At 41.9% G+C, this 19,209-nt stretch overlaps 1 protein-coding gene across 2 annotated transcripts; it reads left to right on the top strand.

The window, feature by feature from the left end:
- Positions 1–1,122: 1,122 nt before the first annotated feature.
- gdf11 (growth differentiation factor 11) lies at positions 1,123–19,190 on the top strand. 2 transcript variants are annotated; one of them, XM_047026142.1, is made up of 3 exons: positions 1,123–1,853; positions 13,276–13,649; positions 14,754–19,190. In XM_047026142.1, the coding sequence occupies exons 1-3, from the start codon at positions 1,439–1,441 to the stop codon at positions 15,129–15,131; spliced, it is 1,167 nt and encodes a 388-aa protein (XP_046882098.1). In that variant the 5' UTR covers positions 1,123–1,438; the 3' UTR covers positions 15,132–19,190. The 2 variants fall into 2 exon arrangements, with proteins under 2 accessions (XP_046882098.1, XP_046882097.1); XM_047026141.1 differs by having other exon boundaries at positions 14,751–19,190.
- Positions 19,191–19,209: the final 19 nt, after the last annotated feature.

Raw genomic sequence — 19,209 nt, 5'->3', positions numbered from 1 at the left:
AACAGGCCATTACTCGGAGCTACAGGAAAATTAATTATCATCAGTGGTGCAATGTCTACAATTTGGTATTCACTTCAGATAACACAAAAACGTAATTAAGAGTCTTTCAACCTTTTAGGAACATATTTACTTTATGATAGGTAGGGGAGGAACTTCATTTGAAAGTAATTTGTAGGCAATATACTGACAAAAAGTAGGCTTAACTGTGCCATCTAGAGGCTCAATTATATTACTTCACACTTACTAATTGTCATGTCATTTCTTTAGTAGCGAATGGCTGCATTAACTTCTGATGAACTAACACTATATTTAGTAGGCAATACAATAAATAGGCTATATAAATAAAGAGACAATAAGCAATAAATACAATGTGAACTCTTGGACCTGCAGATAGCTAATTTATCAAATTATAGATTGTTTAAACATTTAATGAGACAGTATAAAGTTATTTATAACGTTTCCATTGTGCAAGCCTTTGTGATTATCACAAGAAAAGTCAATGGTTTGTGAAAGCCAAATAAATAAAAAAGAATGTGACAAACAATATACTTTAAATAGTTAATCTACAAATTTGCCAGTGTTACTACTACATTATGCATTAGTTTTAATAGGCCTTCCCTGTAAGTAAAAATCATACTATACAGCTGTGTTGTCAAACACCTTTAAACTAAGTGAAGATAACTTTGTTCCTTGCATTTAGCCTTCATGTTGTAATCTACACCACACACTTTACTGAAACGTTTCTGACATTAACCAAGTCAATCAATGAGATGTTTTAATTGAGATTAAAGGGTAGCCTACACAGGTTTTGATAAATGTGCATCCCATTTCATCTGTGCTGTCAACCGTTTCCATTTAATTTGGAAATAGTATAGGAAAAGTATTATTCCATTGACACAACGTGAAGATACTTAAAGTTTGAAACCTTGTAAAAGTACCAAACTGTACAATCTACTCGGCAGTCCATAGGCGAGCTCACTCCCTCCCTTTTGCTCCCTCTCTCCCTCTTGACTTGGTGACAGACCTAAAAGCCTTTTGTTGCAATCTTAGCCAATGGAGACGGATTACGACACCAGGGAGCGGAGATATATAAAGAGCCCTATTTGAACGTGCTTGCACATTTTAATGACACATCTGAACACTGACACTTATGGACTTAATTGTTATGAGATAAGACAACCAAAACAACAATTGCATGGGGGCGCGTTATGCATGAATTAGAAGGATAATACCAAGTACGATACGACATACACTACTGAGACGCACTTTGTTCAGTTTGTTACTATATGCCTACTAAACAATCGTTTCAAAGGGCGACCCTATTTCATTAATTGCTCATCACTGGTATCTTGGTAAGGTGAAACCGGTTTCGACAAACACCTAAAACAGGACGGGATAATCTGAGCAGAAAGTTCTGTTGTCTGACGAGTGCACAACAATGCCGAGGTATAACTTTTTACTGTGTCTGATGGTACTAATTTGTCTGGAACTGTCCGAGAGTGACGAGCCTAACCTCTTTCTGTCACCAACGAGCGAAATGCCCACGGACATCGGTTTGTCGCTCCTGGATGAGGAAGCGGGCTCTCACGAATGCTCTGCGTGTGTTTGGCGAGAGCAGAGTAAAGTCCTGCGACTGGAGACCATCAAATCTCAAATCCTGAGCAAGCTGCGACTCAAACAGGCACCCAATATTAGCCGGGAGGTGGTGAACCAACTGCTGCCCAAGGCGCCTCCGCTTCAGCAGCTCCTTGACCATCATGACTTCCAAGGAGACGCGTCCTCCCAGGATGAGTTTATGGAGGAGGACGAATATCACGCCACAACAGAGTCTGTTATCACCATGGCATCAGAGCGTGAGTATTAATACAACTTTATTGTAACTATTTACATTAATTGACACCAAGGGAAAAGCAACTCTTTGCCATGTGTTTACATGATGACATGGGCCAATTGAAGGGTATAGGCTAATGGCATTGACTGCAACAGACGGGGTATGAGTTTTATCAGGATACTTTGGACAGCTGATATTTTATTTTATTAGGGAATAAATGCTCCTCATAATTAACAGTGATGCATAGTCAGCTGCATCACTGTCAAAATATCCCAACGGATTGTGCGACCAGTGAACTTGATAAATCAAGAGGCACTCTGACTTTAGGCTACTTAAAGATAGCAGGCTGAAGTCGCATTAAACATCAATATAAAGCTAATTTGTATTATTATTGATCAAATATGGTGCATTGCTTTTTAAATTATAGACCCAAACCTCGGATATAGCTAGACACATATTTGAAGTTTCTGCTTGCACGGTCCACTGTGCAAGAACGGAAGCGCGAGGAATATGGTGCGTTTCTGGGAACTGTCTGTCCGGTCTCATTCTAATTCATGTCACAATATCCCTCCTACAGCCTTCTCCATGACCACATGACACTCCTTTTGAACGATATGCCAATGTCTGTTTGTGCATAAATCAATAAAGATAATATATTTTGGTGGACAGATGTAGCCTATGGTGCCGGGTCCGTATGACACATTTCCCTTACTCCTATATGGCTGTATAAAAGACTGGCATACTATATTGGCGTTTGACGCTGACCAACAGACTTAACAAACACGAAGTATGTTACTACAACATTAAACATAAAGACCTAAGTATACAATATCTTAATTACAGTAAAAACTAAAAAGAAAGAAAGAAAAAACACCAACACACTCAATATAGTTGAGCCCCGGCAGCTGTGCTCTATCGGTCCTTTATATGAGGGCTCTACCGGATTCCCTGCTGTTCATCGCAGTGAGAAAAAGTGTGTCCAAAAAAGCTGCCATTGTTTTCATCATGCAGCGGTCCCCCTCGACCGCACTTGCCATTTAAATGCGAAGTTTATGGGCACAGCTCGTTTTTTTTCCCTCCGAGGACACAAAGCCAGAAACAGTTGGGGTCGAGGGGAGTGTGTGACCTCTTCGCTGCGAATCGCCGGGGTTCAACAACATTTACACACATAATATATTCCGCACAGCACAAACGAAAAGCCGTGCAAATAATCCGTTTTTTTCATTTTCGGACAAAGATAAATCTGTGTTATTCAAACTAACCTCTCGTTTGATTGTCACACATCTTGCACACGCCGCACCACAATGAACTTCAAGTCCGTTTTAGCCAAATAGCCAATCGAGCATTAAATAGGTCAATTTGGTTATTATCTTTTTATGATTATCTTTTATTTTATTTACAGCTGATCATAATCGTAAACATAGTCTTTGTATTTTGCATAAGCTTTGTGCTTCCATCAAAACTGCAGAAGAAACAACATACTGTTGCGCAACAATCCCTGCTTGTACGGCTAACATATAAATTGATATATCCTATTGCATGTGTGCCAGGGTTTCCAGTTGAATTGGGTTTTGCATAGGCTGCATGGTATATTATAGTTGGTTAAGATGTATGCCTTCAAACTCGTGCACACTCTTCAAATGGCTGTGCAGTGACACCCGTTTTCACCGATGTCTCATGATGAAACACTTCTGATACCATATACTGTAACCGTGTGTGTGTCAGCCTTGTCAAGTTTAATGGGTGGTCCTCTGACAGAGACATTTTCTGACTAATAGAAGATAAAAAATAGTGAGTAATGCTGAAGTGGTTTCAATGGGGACCATTTCACAAGAAAAAGAAAAAGAAATAAAGCATGCTGAATTGTAAGAGTTTCAGTTTGAACAGTTGACATTTTAAACTTACAAGGAATCTTGCAACATGCCCCTCATGTTGAATGATTTATGTTTTGTATGCTTACTTAAATTTGGAAACCACAATTGGACTTCTGGACAGTTTGTAAATGGATTAGTCTTTTGCTGGCCTCTTTGCAGTATGGTCCATGCAAACTCCTCTCCAGGCATAGCATGTAGGCCACAGCTATACATGCCTGTTTTCTCATTCGCTTCTTTCCCTCTCGACCTCTCTCTGTCTTTCAGTTTTTCTGTCTCTCTCTCTCTCTCTCTCTTTCTCTCTCTCTCTCTCTCTCTCTCTCTCTCTCTCTCTCTCTCTCTCTCTCTCTCTTTTTTTCTCTCTATGCATGTATGTTATGAGACGAGGAAAAGCTGCAGTGTTTTTTTCCATGGCAGAGCATGTATAACAGTGTATCTTGTGTTTGAGGGTTACACAGCTGTGGCCCTCCATTCCAGTATGTTCCATCCTTGGTTGGTCTCTGTTGTCTTCTACACACAGACATGTTGAACCCGTCTCTACATGCATCAGATGGCCGGATATGACACAGCTGCTCCTGTCTGTTAGACAAGAAGTGATCAGCCTGGATCAGCATCTGTAATAACACTGTACCTGAACTGAACCAGGGAGGTGGTACTGGAGTAGACACTGACAAGTCATGGACAGTTGTATATAAGCCCAGAGCAAGGACATTGGCGGGGTTGGAAATAATATTGTATATTAGAGATGGTTGTTGGCTATAATTGTTAGTAGGTCCAAGTCATCTCATAGCTGTTACATTGCAAAATGAGTTACTGTGTGTGCACTAGGAAAAGGAGTGAGCTGCTACTGGTACAATAAATTAATGCACTGTTCCATTTTTCATTGGACTGCTTTAGAATTATTTTCTCACATTTTGTCCTTCCTTTCTCTCGTTACTCCTCCCCACCTGCCATTTCAATCATTTGTCTTTTCTCTCTTCCCTTTTCTGCCCACCTCCCACTCTCTTTCTCTGAACTCACTCTTTCTTCCCTCTCTCGCCCGATGCTCGCGGAAGAGTTTCACGTTGAGAGAAGAACTGCATCTCTCTCGCCCGTGGCGTCTCGGTGATCCCATCGGATTAAAAGAGCCTCAGATAGAGGAGCACTTCAAACACTATTCCCTGCGCACCTCGAACCCGATCACCCTCTTACGGGTGTGCGCACTGCCTTTGATGGGCCGTGTGGGTTCACGCAGTACATGCTGAACTGGACCTGTGCCAGAGTCGCTTCTTAGTATTCACTCAAGGTACGTGGGTGCCGCAGTGGGGGTTGAGAGGGTCCATGCTTCCTGGTCTCTAATTACTATGAAATTTCATGGAAAAGTGGGGCTATTTATATCACAGTGCGGCACTTTAGATACTGTAGCATTCTCAAGCTCCATACAGTGTGTTGCAGGGATACCAGTGCCCTGCTACACATTTTCAAAGTGCAGCATTCTGAATCTGTGTGTACTCTACATGTTTATCAGTAAATTTTACAAAGAGCTGTTCATTGCTGTTCATAGCTGTTCATTCAAGTGTCTTGAACACTGTACTCATTTACATGCTTGCATGCCCACTCATGTATTCATGGACATGTAAACACTGGTATGCACACAGATACACACACACACACACACACACACACACACACACACATACAGACATACTCACACACACACACACGCACACACAAACACACACACACACACACACACACACACACACACACACACACACACACACACACACACACACACTAGAAAAGTCCCCCTATTGACAAAAAGGGTCACAGAGTTCACAGCTATGTGATATATTGGACAAGGAGCCTATTAACCTCATCGGGTCTCTTTCTTTGGCAGCAAAGAAGAACCGGTTGTAGCTTGGACATTACCCCTTACCCCCACCAAACACACACACACACTCACACATACACACACACCCATCCACCAACCACTCCCACCAAAAAACACAAGTCTTTTATAGTGTTGACCCCATAAAAGGGTCATTTCCTGAAGGTGCAGGAACCATAAACATTAAGAGGGAGAGCGCTAAAAGGACAGGCCAGCAGAAGTCGGACTGTCTCCAGCCCACTGGTCAGTGTTTGTGAGAAAATGATGACTATGTGAGATTTTTATATATTTATTTATTCCATGAAAGGGTATGTTTGATGGTAACACCTGTTCTCCCCCCTCCATTGAAGAACCGACAGAGCGGAAAGATAAACTTTGACCTGTTTGGACACTGTGTCATTATTGGTTTGTTTAAAAAGAAACTAAACTTAAGAAACTGCCCGGACTTTTGAAATAGCACAACATGCTGTCAACTTTATGGCTAATAAAATTTCAAAGGGACGAAAGTTTATTAATACAGGGGACAACATTTCCCCAGGACGTTCAGGAATCTCCCCCCCTTCTGCTCGCCCTATTCCCACAGTCCTATGTCCCAGCCATCCCTTTTCTGAGAAGGTTGGGAATGCATAATACATCCCCAGAAAGACAAACAAAACAGCGATCATCCATACAGCCTAAAACACACTTTACATGAAATTTTAGGGAGGACATGACACTTTACATTACAATACATTTTAAATGCTGATGGAAAGAAAGGACATTTGTGTATGTCTCTGGATCAATATAATGGCACAGTTTGAATGACCATCTGTGCAGTAAGTGCATCAGCTTCTCCTCTCATGTGTACCCAGTAGTGAGTTGGCATGCAGCTCAGTGCCTGTGAAAGGCATTTGGAAAGGCTATGATCCAGCAGTGGCCCATACTGCCATACTGCGTGGGCAGAGGCAAGCGGAGGGAGAAGGATGAGGAGGGGTGGGGTGGTGGGGTCCACAGGGAGCAACAAGCAGCCCAGTCCTATCCTTAAGGGACAGAAATCATGGAGGGATTTTATAGGTCCACTTAAAAAGACTTGAAACAGATGTTACGTCTCACTAATAAAGGAAATAATTACTTCACACCAGTAATTAAGCTCTATGTAGGAACACAACGGAAGAGGAGGGGAGGGTCGAAGAGAAAAAGATAAAATGGATGAGGGGATTATTACAGACGGATGAGTTGACGGGGGTGTGGGCGTGTGAGCGGTGTTCTTGGGAGGGCTGTGGAGACGTTTATGGAAGAGTCCATTAATCCTAAATTGAGGCATCTAAGCAAAGGAAATGCAGCATGGACATAAAGCTGGATCCCACCAGGACTTCTCTGTGCCGGAAAGATGCTCAGTGCGCAGTGGATTGATGCAAGAATATCCACATGAAAATTTAATTCGCCTCTTTTAAGTGGCCATGAGTGGCGCCTTACTGTATTCATCGCCTGTGGTTGCATTTCCGCGCGGCATGCCGAGATCAGCTCAGGAAGCTCATTATGAGGGGCACATTGTCCAAATGTCCAAATGCTTTTTGGGGCCAAAAGCCAAGTTTTGTTGCTGTACAATGCCGGAGAAAAAAGGCCGGGGTCTGAGCATGAGTCTGTTTAAATACAAAAAACAGATACTCACACATTGTATACAGTGTAGTATCAGATGGCGGTGATGTTATATATAAGGTTATGAGAAGAGTTCAGGAGGAAGCTAGTTGTCAAGTCTGTCACACTAACTTTGTCTATTTAAAATCTGTTGCTGGCATCCTGTGTGCATCAAGGCATCCCAATAACTCAGCAAACAGAGAGGTCATACTCACCAACACCTAAAGACAGGAGGCATGGACAGCGTTCATCAACACATCATGCCTGTTTGAATCTGGAGGGATGGGGATGCTGGCGAGGAGAGGGAGGGGTGGTGAGGGTGTTGTGGTTATAATGCCACATGACCCAGAAGGGATTTGTAGAGAAATTGAAAGGGTGATTTGACACATACTAAAACGGGACCTGGTGGTTGCCTGTACCCTCAGTACTGTACATATCCTGCTGACTAAGTTCACTTCACGCACTCACTTTTGGAGCTGTAAATGCCATATCATCTCATGAATAATGGATTTTAGTGCAGGAGACTGTCATTGTAAATATTCCATAGTGCTGCATCAGAGCAGCATGTCTGTGGGCTCACAAGCAACATTCTTCTTGTGATGTAGTATTTAATTATACAATCTTGATGTAGTCATAGAGTGGATGGACATTCTTTATTCTGCACAGCTGAAATTAAAGGGGTAGAAGAAAAGTTTACGTATTTACGTAAATACGTAAACTAAGGATAGGCACTAAGGATAAGCACTGTGGTAGTTATACTAACCAGCTTGTAGCTGATTGGAAATGAGAGCAGGAGTGAAAGTTTAAAGATTTATAAGAATATTCTTCTTTACAACAAACACATACACACACAAACACACACACACAAACACACACACACACACACACACACACACTAAAACGTTTCCTGCTGTCCAGCTGTCCAGCTTATTGCAGCTCACTGCTCTCTCTTGCTTCCTTTCCCCCGTCTTTCCCTCTCCCGCGGACTACGTGCATTTCTGTGGCCTTTTTATTTTCTCTGTAGGGTTTTTATTATCTTTATAAGCCTCCTATCTCTGTCCTGGGGAGAGTGTCAGTTTGGGGTCCCTGTGTACATATGTGTGTGTATGTGTCTGTGTGTGTGTGTTCACTGGCTTGGAACAGGCAGTATTAGGAGGTGTCTTTTGTTGCTCCTGGGGGCTCCTGTGCTCAGTCCTAATAGGAGTCTTGTGCCTACCAGGGGAGGGGTCCTGAATGAGGGGTCTAACTTCACCCCCCCCTCCCCACCTCTACCCCTGCCTCCCCTATCCCCCTCTCCACTCCCTTGGGACAGGCTGAGAGACAAAGAGGGAGTGGGGCTGGGATGGGATGGTAGAGGGGGTGCACTGTGGCCCCTGTCTTATTAGAAGGGTCGTGAACGTGTCACAATGATTAATATGCTGAGGTGTGGGGGATACCCTAGAGTCACATTTATCCAACGGCAGGACTCCATAACACACGCTTGCCACAAAATTTGCATTTCCCATTTAGGAAAAGAAAATATAGATATATATGCAAATGGAAACCCTATCTTGGCATATAATATTATGCACTGATCCTTTTGGACAAACAAAAGATGACCGTCCCTTTCCCCCCCCCTTTTTGTGTCTATAGAATATTTTATCTAATCTGCATGCTTTTCTTTGTTACTGCATGAGAGAGACAAATGTCTGATTGCCCATAAAAAGGAAACAGTTCAGATTCCCTTTGAAAAAGTAGCATTTTAAGGAAGCAGTTCTGTGGGTTTTTGGTCTACAATTGATTCAATGAAACTAGAAGGACTTGTCACTCTGGATTAGTTTTTGATGGACAGCAGCAAACACAAATCCCCATGTTTTGGGACAGGTTGCTTGTTGCCATCCAATCACCCAACATGCATAATCTTTATGCTGTAAGTGTGTGTGCCTCCTATCAGACTAAACAGAAGGCTCCATTGTGAGCTTTATGCATATCAAGGCAGGTCTATTTGCCATCGTTCCTTCCTGTGCATTGGGTTTTTGTGTGTGAAGGACACAATCTGTTGATATAGAACAGGGCTTTGATCGTTTTCTCCACTTTCCTGAGACTGCAATGGTGGATAGGGAGTAGGGTGTAAAACAACTTGTTTCATGTCGAAGCAGGGCTTTTGCATTTTGCCTGTTCATTACAGCTTCATGTTTCATCACAGTTTTACAGCTTCATTCTTTGTTGACCACATTCTCAAGTACCACATGGTAATATTACGGCTGACCATTAAAAAGTACCTCACTTTGAAATGCTCTCAGTGGTATTGGAATGGACAGATGACATTGGTGAATAAACCCTTATACTTTATAAGTCTCCCCTCACATGAGTACATTGAAAGCCCCAGGCTAGCTGTGGAACACAGGTACCCAGGGAGGGGACCAGATGTTCAGTAGGCCCACCTGCAGACCTGCTGTGCTCTGGCAGTAAAATGCATGTGCTACACATGCTATAATCACACCGTGGGGAAATAAGCAGCTAAAGTAATTAAATGGAGTGGAAACATGAGAGGAAAAACCAAATAAGCCTCCCACTCCTGAAGAAGCACAGAAACCTCTGGCCCTGCTAAAATGTTGCTAAAAAAGAAAGGTTAAACTGGAATAGGTCAGATGGTAGACCAACAATGTAGCACGCACATGGGGAGGACGTGTCATTGCGCCAGTAGGTGGTGCTGTAAGCAAAACCTATGCTTGTGCCCTTAGGTTTTGAAAACAGGAGGGGAATAAGAGCTATTATGTTACAATAAAGCTTTGGGTACAGGAAATGAAGTCACATAAATGTTACTGCACCCCACGGGCAGGAAAATACTTAACTCCATTCATCAGTAATATTTCCTGGCAACAGGGATGGAGCTATTTCAGGTTGGGGTTTAAATATCCCATTGCTTTTTGATTGATCTTTACAAGCCTACCTCATTTAATACGAGTGGAAAGTTCTGCCAAGGTATAAGCCATAATTAGGCTGCAGGTATGCACATTTCAGAGTTTCCCTCCCTAATTCACATTAAGGCTCTATAAAGATACAAATTGATTTTACCCATCAATAGTCTCATTGTGTAGCATGATGTAGCTCATATGTTGTGCATGTGTGTCTAATAACTGTGGTACTACATGGATCATGACGGTCAGACCCTGCATCTCAGATTACTCTACAGTGGGGCTTTACTTTCCCCAAGAGAGAATTAACAGTAAAAACAACCAAATTCTGCTGTTTCAAACAAGCCTGACTCTGAACTACTTGTTACCTAACCGAAAGTTGCTGGTTGTTCAGAATTCGAAAATGCTCTTTGAGAGCTATTTAAAATGTATATCTGTTCAAATATCTACTGGGAAAACAACAACAAATAGTAATTTCAAGTAAACCCAGAGTAAACTGCAGAATCGTTCATTCCCTGTTTGGTGCTGATGAACAAACACAACAACACTCGCGGTAATTGCTGCGACCCCAGCAACCCACCAAAAGGAACATTGACATATTGTTTGTCCAGCGTGAGACACTGTATAATTTACACTCACTAATGACTGGCTCTGGAAATACAGGCTGAAGGACCACGTCTGTCCCCTGCTTGGCTTGTATTCAATGTTCCTCTGGACTCTTCTAATGGTTATGCTATCTCTTCTTCATTGAACTCATATTCCCATAATTCAATTACAACACTTGTTCAGTGTAAGAGAAAAACAACAGTCTTGTGCTGTGTTCTCCTCCAATCAGTCGAGATCTGGTAAACAATTCACCATTGGCTGCTGAAGCCCCGCCCATTACAAAACAAAAACAAATTACAGATAAATAAGTTGAATTGTAGTTTCTTAGAAATGTGAATGCTTTTTTAAATAAGATTTGGTGAAATGAACAAAAAAAAACATATTACCATCGTCATAAGGCCGACCTTGACCTTCAAACTCAATCTAGCTATTAGGGCTGCCCCTCCCTAGCACCCAAGGGATGTAAAAGGCTGACGGTTTTGACCCCTGACCCCATTTCTTAACTAGGCCGAGGTGCCAAAATGACCTTTTGACCCAGGAAACCTTTGGAGGTTGCCTGAGCAACCTCAGATTTGCCAAATGATTGACAGGTCCCTGTAGTTGGTTTTGAAATAAAACAGCTCCCATCCCGACAGAGAATTTAAAAAACACTTTTATTTGGCTTACTAATCAGGTACACAGTCTGTTTGGAGATCAGAAAACCTCCTGACGACCTGGTGTACAAATGTAGTGATTATGGATTTGATTTGATTTTACTTTTAGAAGAGAATTTGGTTGGATTACTGTCACAAAATGTTGCTTCACTGAAATGTATAAGTGTGCCTCAAGTCTCAAGTCTGCTGCTTGGTTTGCATAATCTCATGCCATTAATAACATGCCAAAATAAATCTGTTAGACCTGCTGATGAATACAGACAGCGTGTATTTCCCTAAATTGATGATAGACAGAGTCCTTTACATGGAAATGGGTGTCATTATGTCAGATTGGACCTCTATGCAAATCAGCCAGGTTGCAGGTTTGACATATGTGGCACACCAGTGACCAGGACTATGGCATGAATTAATGAAAACCAGACTGATTTCACAGCATTCATCTGTACTTTACCATTAACCAAGATATTGTCAGTTTATAATTATTCAATAACAAATGGTGCATTTAACAGGTATGCCTACAGAAACCAAACATAAATCTACATTACGTTAGCTATTTCAGACTAGAGCTTTCTCTTAACCTTGCCTTCCAATCATTGGGATTAGAAGAGTCTGAAGTGTACCTATTATATAATTTTGAATACAGTCAGTGATTTCAGTAAGTGACAGAGGACTGAACTATTAATATTCTAGAAATCAAAAAGGGCCTCACGGTCTGAGAAAATAGCCAGATGGCTTCCCTAGATAAACCCAACCGACCAATGGACAGTTTAACATAAATAGATGAACACAAGTACAACATAAAATAAACGAATTATCAGGAAGATATGCATACATATGCATACATACTTATTCATACTGAAGCTTTTCAGTTTTTAAATGAAAGAATAAGTCAATGGGGACTCAATACTTTGGATGGATTTATAATAAGGTCATTACTACTTAAAAGAAGGAGCAATAAAGTGTTCATGCTGGGTTTAGCCATCTCCATCGCCCTCTGAGCCACTTTCAACCTCTTTCCTTTGATTGCTGGCAGCTGTGCCAAGCTATCAGTCATTTATTGAGTCGCATCTACTCGTCTAAACATCTACACCAATCTCATCTACTTTCGGCCCCGTAACCAGCTCAGGCCTTGGCCAAGGCCGTTGCTGGAAAACAACTCCCCTGGAGAGCGCTGAAGAGAGACTATCTTGCTCTTCCCTTCCCACTCCCCCACCATCAACATCTGTGGCTTGGTCTCTACCCGGGTCATGACCAAGCACGTCTCCTTGCCAACACTATCTGCATAGAGAGACTCGGACTGATTGTGGCCTAGGTCGAGGGCGCCAACCCAGACCTACTCACACACTAACTTTCACCTACTACAGATACCACCACCCCCCCACCCCCATCCAACGCCTTCGATTGCTTTTCCCTGGGTGGCTGGCGGGTCTGTGTCCAGCGCCTATTACGGTCGCAGGTCCAGATGCTGCTGGTCTACCCCACCGCCCTTTCCCATTGCAAGTGTTTGTAATGTTGTGTTGTTAATGTTTGTGGGCTTATGTGCTGAGGTTTTTGCCTGTTCCCATACTGTACTCCTCTAGGAGCACTGTATGGGGGTTGCCTTTTTCTCTCCTCCTCTCTCCTCATGTTATGCTTTGCTGTAATCTTTCTGGTGGGCGCCTTTGATGGCTGCCTAGGTAGGCTCTCCTGCCAAATCAAATTCCGTGTCTGTGCAAACTTTCATGGCCAATAAACATCAATTCAAATTCAATTTACTGATTCAATCAAATCTCAGTATTCTCTGATTTAAAGTTCCCATTTGGAGACGTTGGTCCATATTTTCCATTTGGCAAATGTATTAAACAAATGTATCATGTATCCATTTTCATGAATCCCACATGTAAATGCATTAAACATTTTATTAATGGGTTGATCTTTGCTGCTTCCACAGCGGAGCCGCTTGTCCAGGTGGATGGCAAACCCAGCTGCTGCTTCTTCAAGTTCAGCCCAAAATTGATGTTCACCAAGGTGCTGAAGGCCCAGCTGTGGGTGTACTTGCGGCCGTTACAGCAGACCTCCACCGTCTACCTGCAGATCCTCCGGCTGAAGCCTGTCACTGAGCAGGGCAGCCGTCATATTCGCATCCGCTCTCTGAAGATTGAACTCAACTCCCGGGTGGGCCACTGGCAGAGTATCGACTTCAAGCACGTGCTGCAGAACTGGTTCAAGCAACCTCACACCAACTGGGGCATCGACATCAACGCCTTTGATGAGAGTGGCAACGACCTGGCAGTTACCTCTCTGAGGCCTGGGGAGGAGGGACTGGTAAGGACCCTCAGACCTGTCCCTGGGGTACAGCAGGCATTGGGACTAGGGTTGGTATCATTACAGTTAAACCAGTGGAGGAAGTGATATTTGTATTCAATAACCAAGATACTGAATTGATAGATAACATTTGACCTCCTTCCAAACTAAAACGGATCTATCTCCTATAAAGTCATAGTCACAGATCACAGATATCGGATTTATTTCATTTTACGGTTGAACCTTTTGATTTATTGGTTGCTATCAGGATGTCAGCAAATATGACAAAAAGGCCCAGTGGAGTGATACTGGTGGTAACCAAGTGGTCATTTGGGTCAGTTGTTCACAACATGGTGCAGGGGTCGACTGGTTTCTTGGCCAGTGAGTCCCTGCAGTGTGAGCACACAGCAGTATGCTCTGTTTTTCTTGAGGAGAAGAAAGAAAAGATCAGAGCCACAGAGGCCCATGTACATAAATAAAACAAAACACAAAAAGCAAAGAAAGAGGCAGACTCCCCCCTCATCCTCTGGGCTTTTCGTTTTACCCCTCAACAAAAGCCCTAAAGCCCAAACTGACATTCTCTGACCCTTCAGGCCTCTCGGCTTATTTCTTCTGTTGAAAGCGTCACAAAAAACTGTGCTCAAGTCCAGCTGGATTCTCTGTGGTGAGATGGAGGCTTTGTAAAATAAACATGGTGGAGTAAAATATTTGCTGCTTAGACTCTACGCAAGGGTCAAGGTTATGGTGCCCTGCAGATGACCTCTGGAGTCAAAGTTCAAGCTTAGCATACAGAATGTCACTCGCATCATTAATGTTAAAACTGGACAGCTTTGCATAAAATCACAAGCTACGCCGTTTGTGCTGTCTTACTATGTGAGAACATATGCAATGAAAGGCATTTACATATAACTTAGATGTTCTTAATATTATTAAGTTAGTTTGTTAGTTAGCTAGCTAGTTTTTACTCAAATGATCTTGATAGTAATCAGTGTTCATGGTTTCTTCTACTTGCATTATCTCCAAGTTTGTGTCCTCTCTTAACCACCTACTTTCTTTCTTTCTTTTTCTTCTCCCCCCCCCCCCCCCCCCCCCCCTCCTCCCCCCTCCCCCCCCTGACTCTAGCAGCCGTTCCTGGAAGTGAAGGTTCTTGAGACGACCAAACGCTCTCGGCGAAATCTGGGCCTGGACTGTGACGAACACTCAACTGAGTCCCGCTGCTGCCGCTACCCGTTGACCGTGGACTTTGAGGCCTTCGGCTGGGACTGGATCATAGCTCCCAAGCGCTACAAGGCCAACTACTGTTCAGGCCAATGCGAGTACATGTTTATGCAGAAGTACCCGCACACTCATTTAGTGCAACATGCAAACCCCCGAGGCTCAGCAGGGCCCTGCTGCACCCCCACCAAGATGTCCCCTATCAACATGCTCTACTTCAACGATAAGCAACAGATCATCCATGGAAAGATCCCTGGCATGGTGGTGGACAGATGTGGTTGTTCTTAGGCTGTAGGGAGAGTCCTGCGTACTCGTGCACACCCAACTCTGCGTCATACCACTCAAAACCCTGACGGAGCTCTCCCCTGGCACCAGACTTTATTAGCCCCCTCTCTCACTCCACCACAAAAAATCCCACTGGACCTCCATTCTGTGAGTTATTCATTTTAGTCAAAATGTACAAAAGGTAAAATATGAAATTAAAATAAGACAGATAGACAGTGGTAGAACATATTGGAAAAAAAATAAGGGGCGTGTCTGTGGGCAGCTTGAGAAAACTGCTAAATAAGACAAAACTATATTCTAGGTGTTTGTTGGTTTTGTGGTTGTCTTTCTTCAAAAAGGTTCTAAAGAGAATGTTTATCAGGTTTTTTGAAACAATGGCATTGGATGCCCTGGATAGTGGATCTGGGCAGTGGGTGACGTGCTCCGAAGCATTTATAGTATATTGTTTTTTATATTTTATTTTGAAGCAAATTTTATTCAGTCCTGAGGTGAGGGATTCAACAATTGTATCTTTTTAAAATGCTTTATTCATTTTATACTCTTACTGATGGGATTTGATCCACAGCCGATATGTTTGTAAGTAGTGCCAATGGAGATGGAGCATATGAAGTATTTGGATAATACGATGCATCATTGATCAAAAGGTTGTTATTTTCACATTTTCACAAACAAATATATATTTCCCCCACACAATGACAGATCCAAAACATAGTAGATCATAGCAGTTTTAAGCATTGGGTTGAGGAGATCCAAAACCAAGTTATGCACCCTCTCCAGATGGAACTAGCACTCCAGTGGGAAATTCTTGAGCATCCAAGAACCCTTTCACAGTTACTTTGATCTCCTTTTACTCATGATCTTGTAAAACGTAAAAAGAAAATGACACAGAGGTTTTTTCACAACCTTTACAAGTGAACAGGAAAGGATTTGCTGATACATTTGACTGCATTAGCAAATATAATTGCACAAATGACATGAATATGGACTTGGGGACTAAAATGTTAGACAAAAACAATACGTAGCACTCTGAGGATGTTGAAGTTCAAGTTCAAAACTATTTTCTCACTATCACAGATATATAGTCACTAAGACCACCCTAGACCTTTCCCAAAAACTGCTGAAATTAAATGAAAAGTGGATGCACTCTTTCATGCAAAAGTGCGAAACTGGGCTAATGGTCAGTAAAATCATGGCTTACACAAAACTGCTGTGTGATGGTAGTCTTCACAATAAACCGTTTATCACAAATACATTGCCAAATGGAAAATGTTATCTCCTCATAGTTTGCGAGTTCAAAGTGATAGGGAACACCAGCAGTTCAAGTGGTCGTTAAAGATCCACTGACATGCTCAGAGCAACTTTATACCTATTTAATCATCTAAAGTCACTAATATGATTGACAGTAGTCACATTTCTTTAAAAGGTTTTAATTATAAATGAAGGTTGACAGTTTAACATGATTTAACGACCTTTCATTACATTTTAAATGATCACATACAGATACAAGTAGACTTTTCAGAATAGATTATGGAACCGTAAAAAAAACTTTTCTGCTGCATTTATTCACATTTTCCACCATGAAGTGTGGGAACAAGATTCAAGATCAAAAACTTTTTAAGAATACTATTTTGTATCTTCATAGGCTTATTATTATACTGTGGCAGTTGACCTTTAATGCTTATAGCAGTTTTTAATTCTGAAGAATAAAGAAGTTTCTTCAACAGTTAAATAACCCTATATTTCTACTATCGAGACAGTCCCTCCTCCATTAGACACCGCTAGCTTGGCAGTGCCCATTAGCCTGGGAACCAGACAAATCAGCAAGCTCATGGTGCTGGTAGTCCTGGGTCTGATAGATGGGTCTGGCCACATCCCATTCAAACTGATTTCTCTCTGGCATGGAAAGTGCCAGGGCCAATCACAACCCGTTGATCTGATATGGGGCGGGTTTAATGCAATGACTGCACAGAGCGCTGTACAGTCAGCGCTGCTGAGACATTTTACTAAACAACCAAGATTTAGTTTTGTTGCTCTGATTGGTTGTATCTATCCAATTGCGTCCAGAGGCATATTGGTCTGCGCCAATTGATATGTCCCTTGTAGATCAGAAATGAACTGAGAGGTTTCAGATGAATAGCCTACGCAATTGTGGATTGGTCTGGTAATGCCAGGCCATGGCTAAGTGCCCATACTGTAGGTATCCTTAATTTCTCCCTTCAGCAGATATACTGGTAATTTATCATAATACTATTCCCTCCTGCCCCCAATGTTCACTCATGCAAGCAAACCCCATGAGCAGAGAACCAGATGTTTTCCGCTATGATGGTAGAATGAATGAACGCTATGATGGTTGTGGAAAAACATTGTGGAAGAAGATTCCAAAGTCAGACTGGCTGACTTCTTACACATGATAAATAAATAAAGCATGTTTATAGATCATATAAGACACCACCGTATGTGCAAAAGAATAATACAGCTGAAATGCCATTTCTAGAATAGAGAACATATATATTTAGATTTTTGAATTTTCCCATATCCCAAATCCCCATCCCCACCTCAACTGTGTCGGGAAGATGCAGTAAATATTGGAAGTGCTTGAACATAGAGTGTAGATTAGAAAGCTTGAAGTCTGTTTTGTCACCTGGATGTCAAAGCGAAGATATCCCTTTGTTGTAAACGTAAGCACTATGCTGTTGGATAAAGGAAGAGCCTTCTGACATTATATATAAATGATATATGTATATATTAAAAAGGGGTACAAAAATCCTTTCTGGGCACTCTACCTGACCAACAATAAATTTTGCACTATGGGACGTTCATGGCGAGAGGAGTTGTGTTGTTGTCTGTGTCATACCTTGTCAAGCACAAGAGAGCTTGTTCAATTTAGGAAATAGAACTATCCAAGCCGATACACCATATGGATAAACTAGAGAGGGTATCACTTCTTTTGTTACCATCACACTTTCCTGGCTTCCTTTTCGTCTGAAGCGGGGGCCTGTCCATAATACTCACACTCCTCTTCTCTACATCCTGGAAAACTGGACATACCAGCGGCTTAAAGGCCTCCTCACCCATCATGGGTGATACGTCATGTGTGTAACAAGTGTCTGGATCAATGAACATAGAACGCTTTAACTGGAAATGGCCCTCCCGTCAACTTCAATCAATCTGTTATCAACTCAGAGACTTTGTCCTTTTGAATTTGAACGATTTATGTTGACTGTGTTACACAGACATGTTTTGCCTTTCTGTGGGGTTTGAGTGAAAGTGCCCATAATAAAATGGGAAGAGAATCCAGGGATCGTTAGCCAAAGTAGAGGATGACATGTTGTGTGCTGTAACTTTTGTAATTGCAAGAATATGCTAGAATATTTCGTAGGGAGAAAAATGTGGTATGGGCAGTGGTTGGAAACAATTCAACTGGTCAATTGTCTCTATTTATTAAGATAAAACACAATGCATTTTAAAGTATGTCTACCTCACTTTAGCATTCTGAAACCTTGCTTTTAAATTTGACATTTAGGTTTTGTCATTAGTTAACCTGCGCAAAAATGTAACCCAGAAGATAACCCAAAAACTTAGATGAAAGCCACAGGGTCCCATTGCTCTCAGGTTCAGATTGAGTAATTGACAGCGTTCAAAAGAGTGACTGAAGCGAACAGCTAAAAGTGTTGACAGAAGTAATATAGCTGTCCCCCGAACTATGGCTTAACTATTGTTAATGCTATGGATAAAAGTTGCATCTTGAATTTTTGTGTATGTATACTGGTATGTGTGAGAGTGTTTTCATATAAATATATGAGAGAAAGAAATCTCTATGTAAATAACTACCCAAATGTTGACATTTTATGATGTTTTGGACAGGTTCTCCGCTTCTACTGTTTCTCTTTTTTTTCTCCCTCTTCTTTCCTCTGTTCATGTTGTGTAGATACAATTCACCCCAACTTTGTAGTTTGATGGTTGTGCATATATGAGTAACTGTTCAATTGTTATTTTATCTCTTTTTTGCTGTTTGTCTTTTTCTTTTGTACAATAAATCATTTATTTAGCTTATGAAAGTCACTGCCCAATTCTTGTCATT

Source organism: Hypomesus transpacificus, chromosome 9 (genome assembly GCF_021917145.1).
Source record: "Hypomesus transpacificus isolate Combined female chromosome 9, fHypTra1, whole genome shotgun sequence".
Lineage (NCBI taxonomy): Eukaryota > Metazoa > Chordata > Actinopteri > Osmeriformes > Osmeridae > Hypomesus > Hypomesus transpacificus.
Note: the sequence above shows the minus strand (reverse complement) of the source record. Positions and strands in the feature narration are given on the sequence as shown.

What these genes read in the sequence shown, in the direction of transcription:
- gdf11 (XM_047026141.1), top strand. Translation starts at nt 1,439, where the DNA reads ATGCCGAGGTATAACTTTTTACTGTGTCTGATGGTACTAATTTGTCTG. An exon ending in TATCACCATGGCATCAGAGC is followed by an intron (nt 1,854 to 13,275) that starts GTGAGTATTAAT and finishes CTGCTTCCACAG; the next exon opens with CGGAGCCGCTTGTCCAGGTG. An exon ending in GGCCTGGGGAGGAGGGACTG is followed by an intron (nt 13,650 to 14,750) that starts GTAAGGACCCTC and finishes CCCTGACTCTAG; the next exon opens with CAGCCGTTCCTGGAAGTGAA.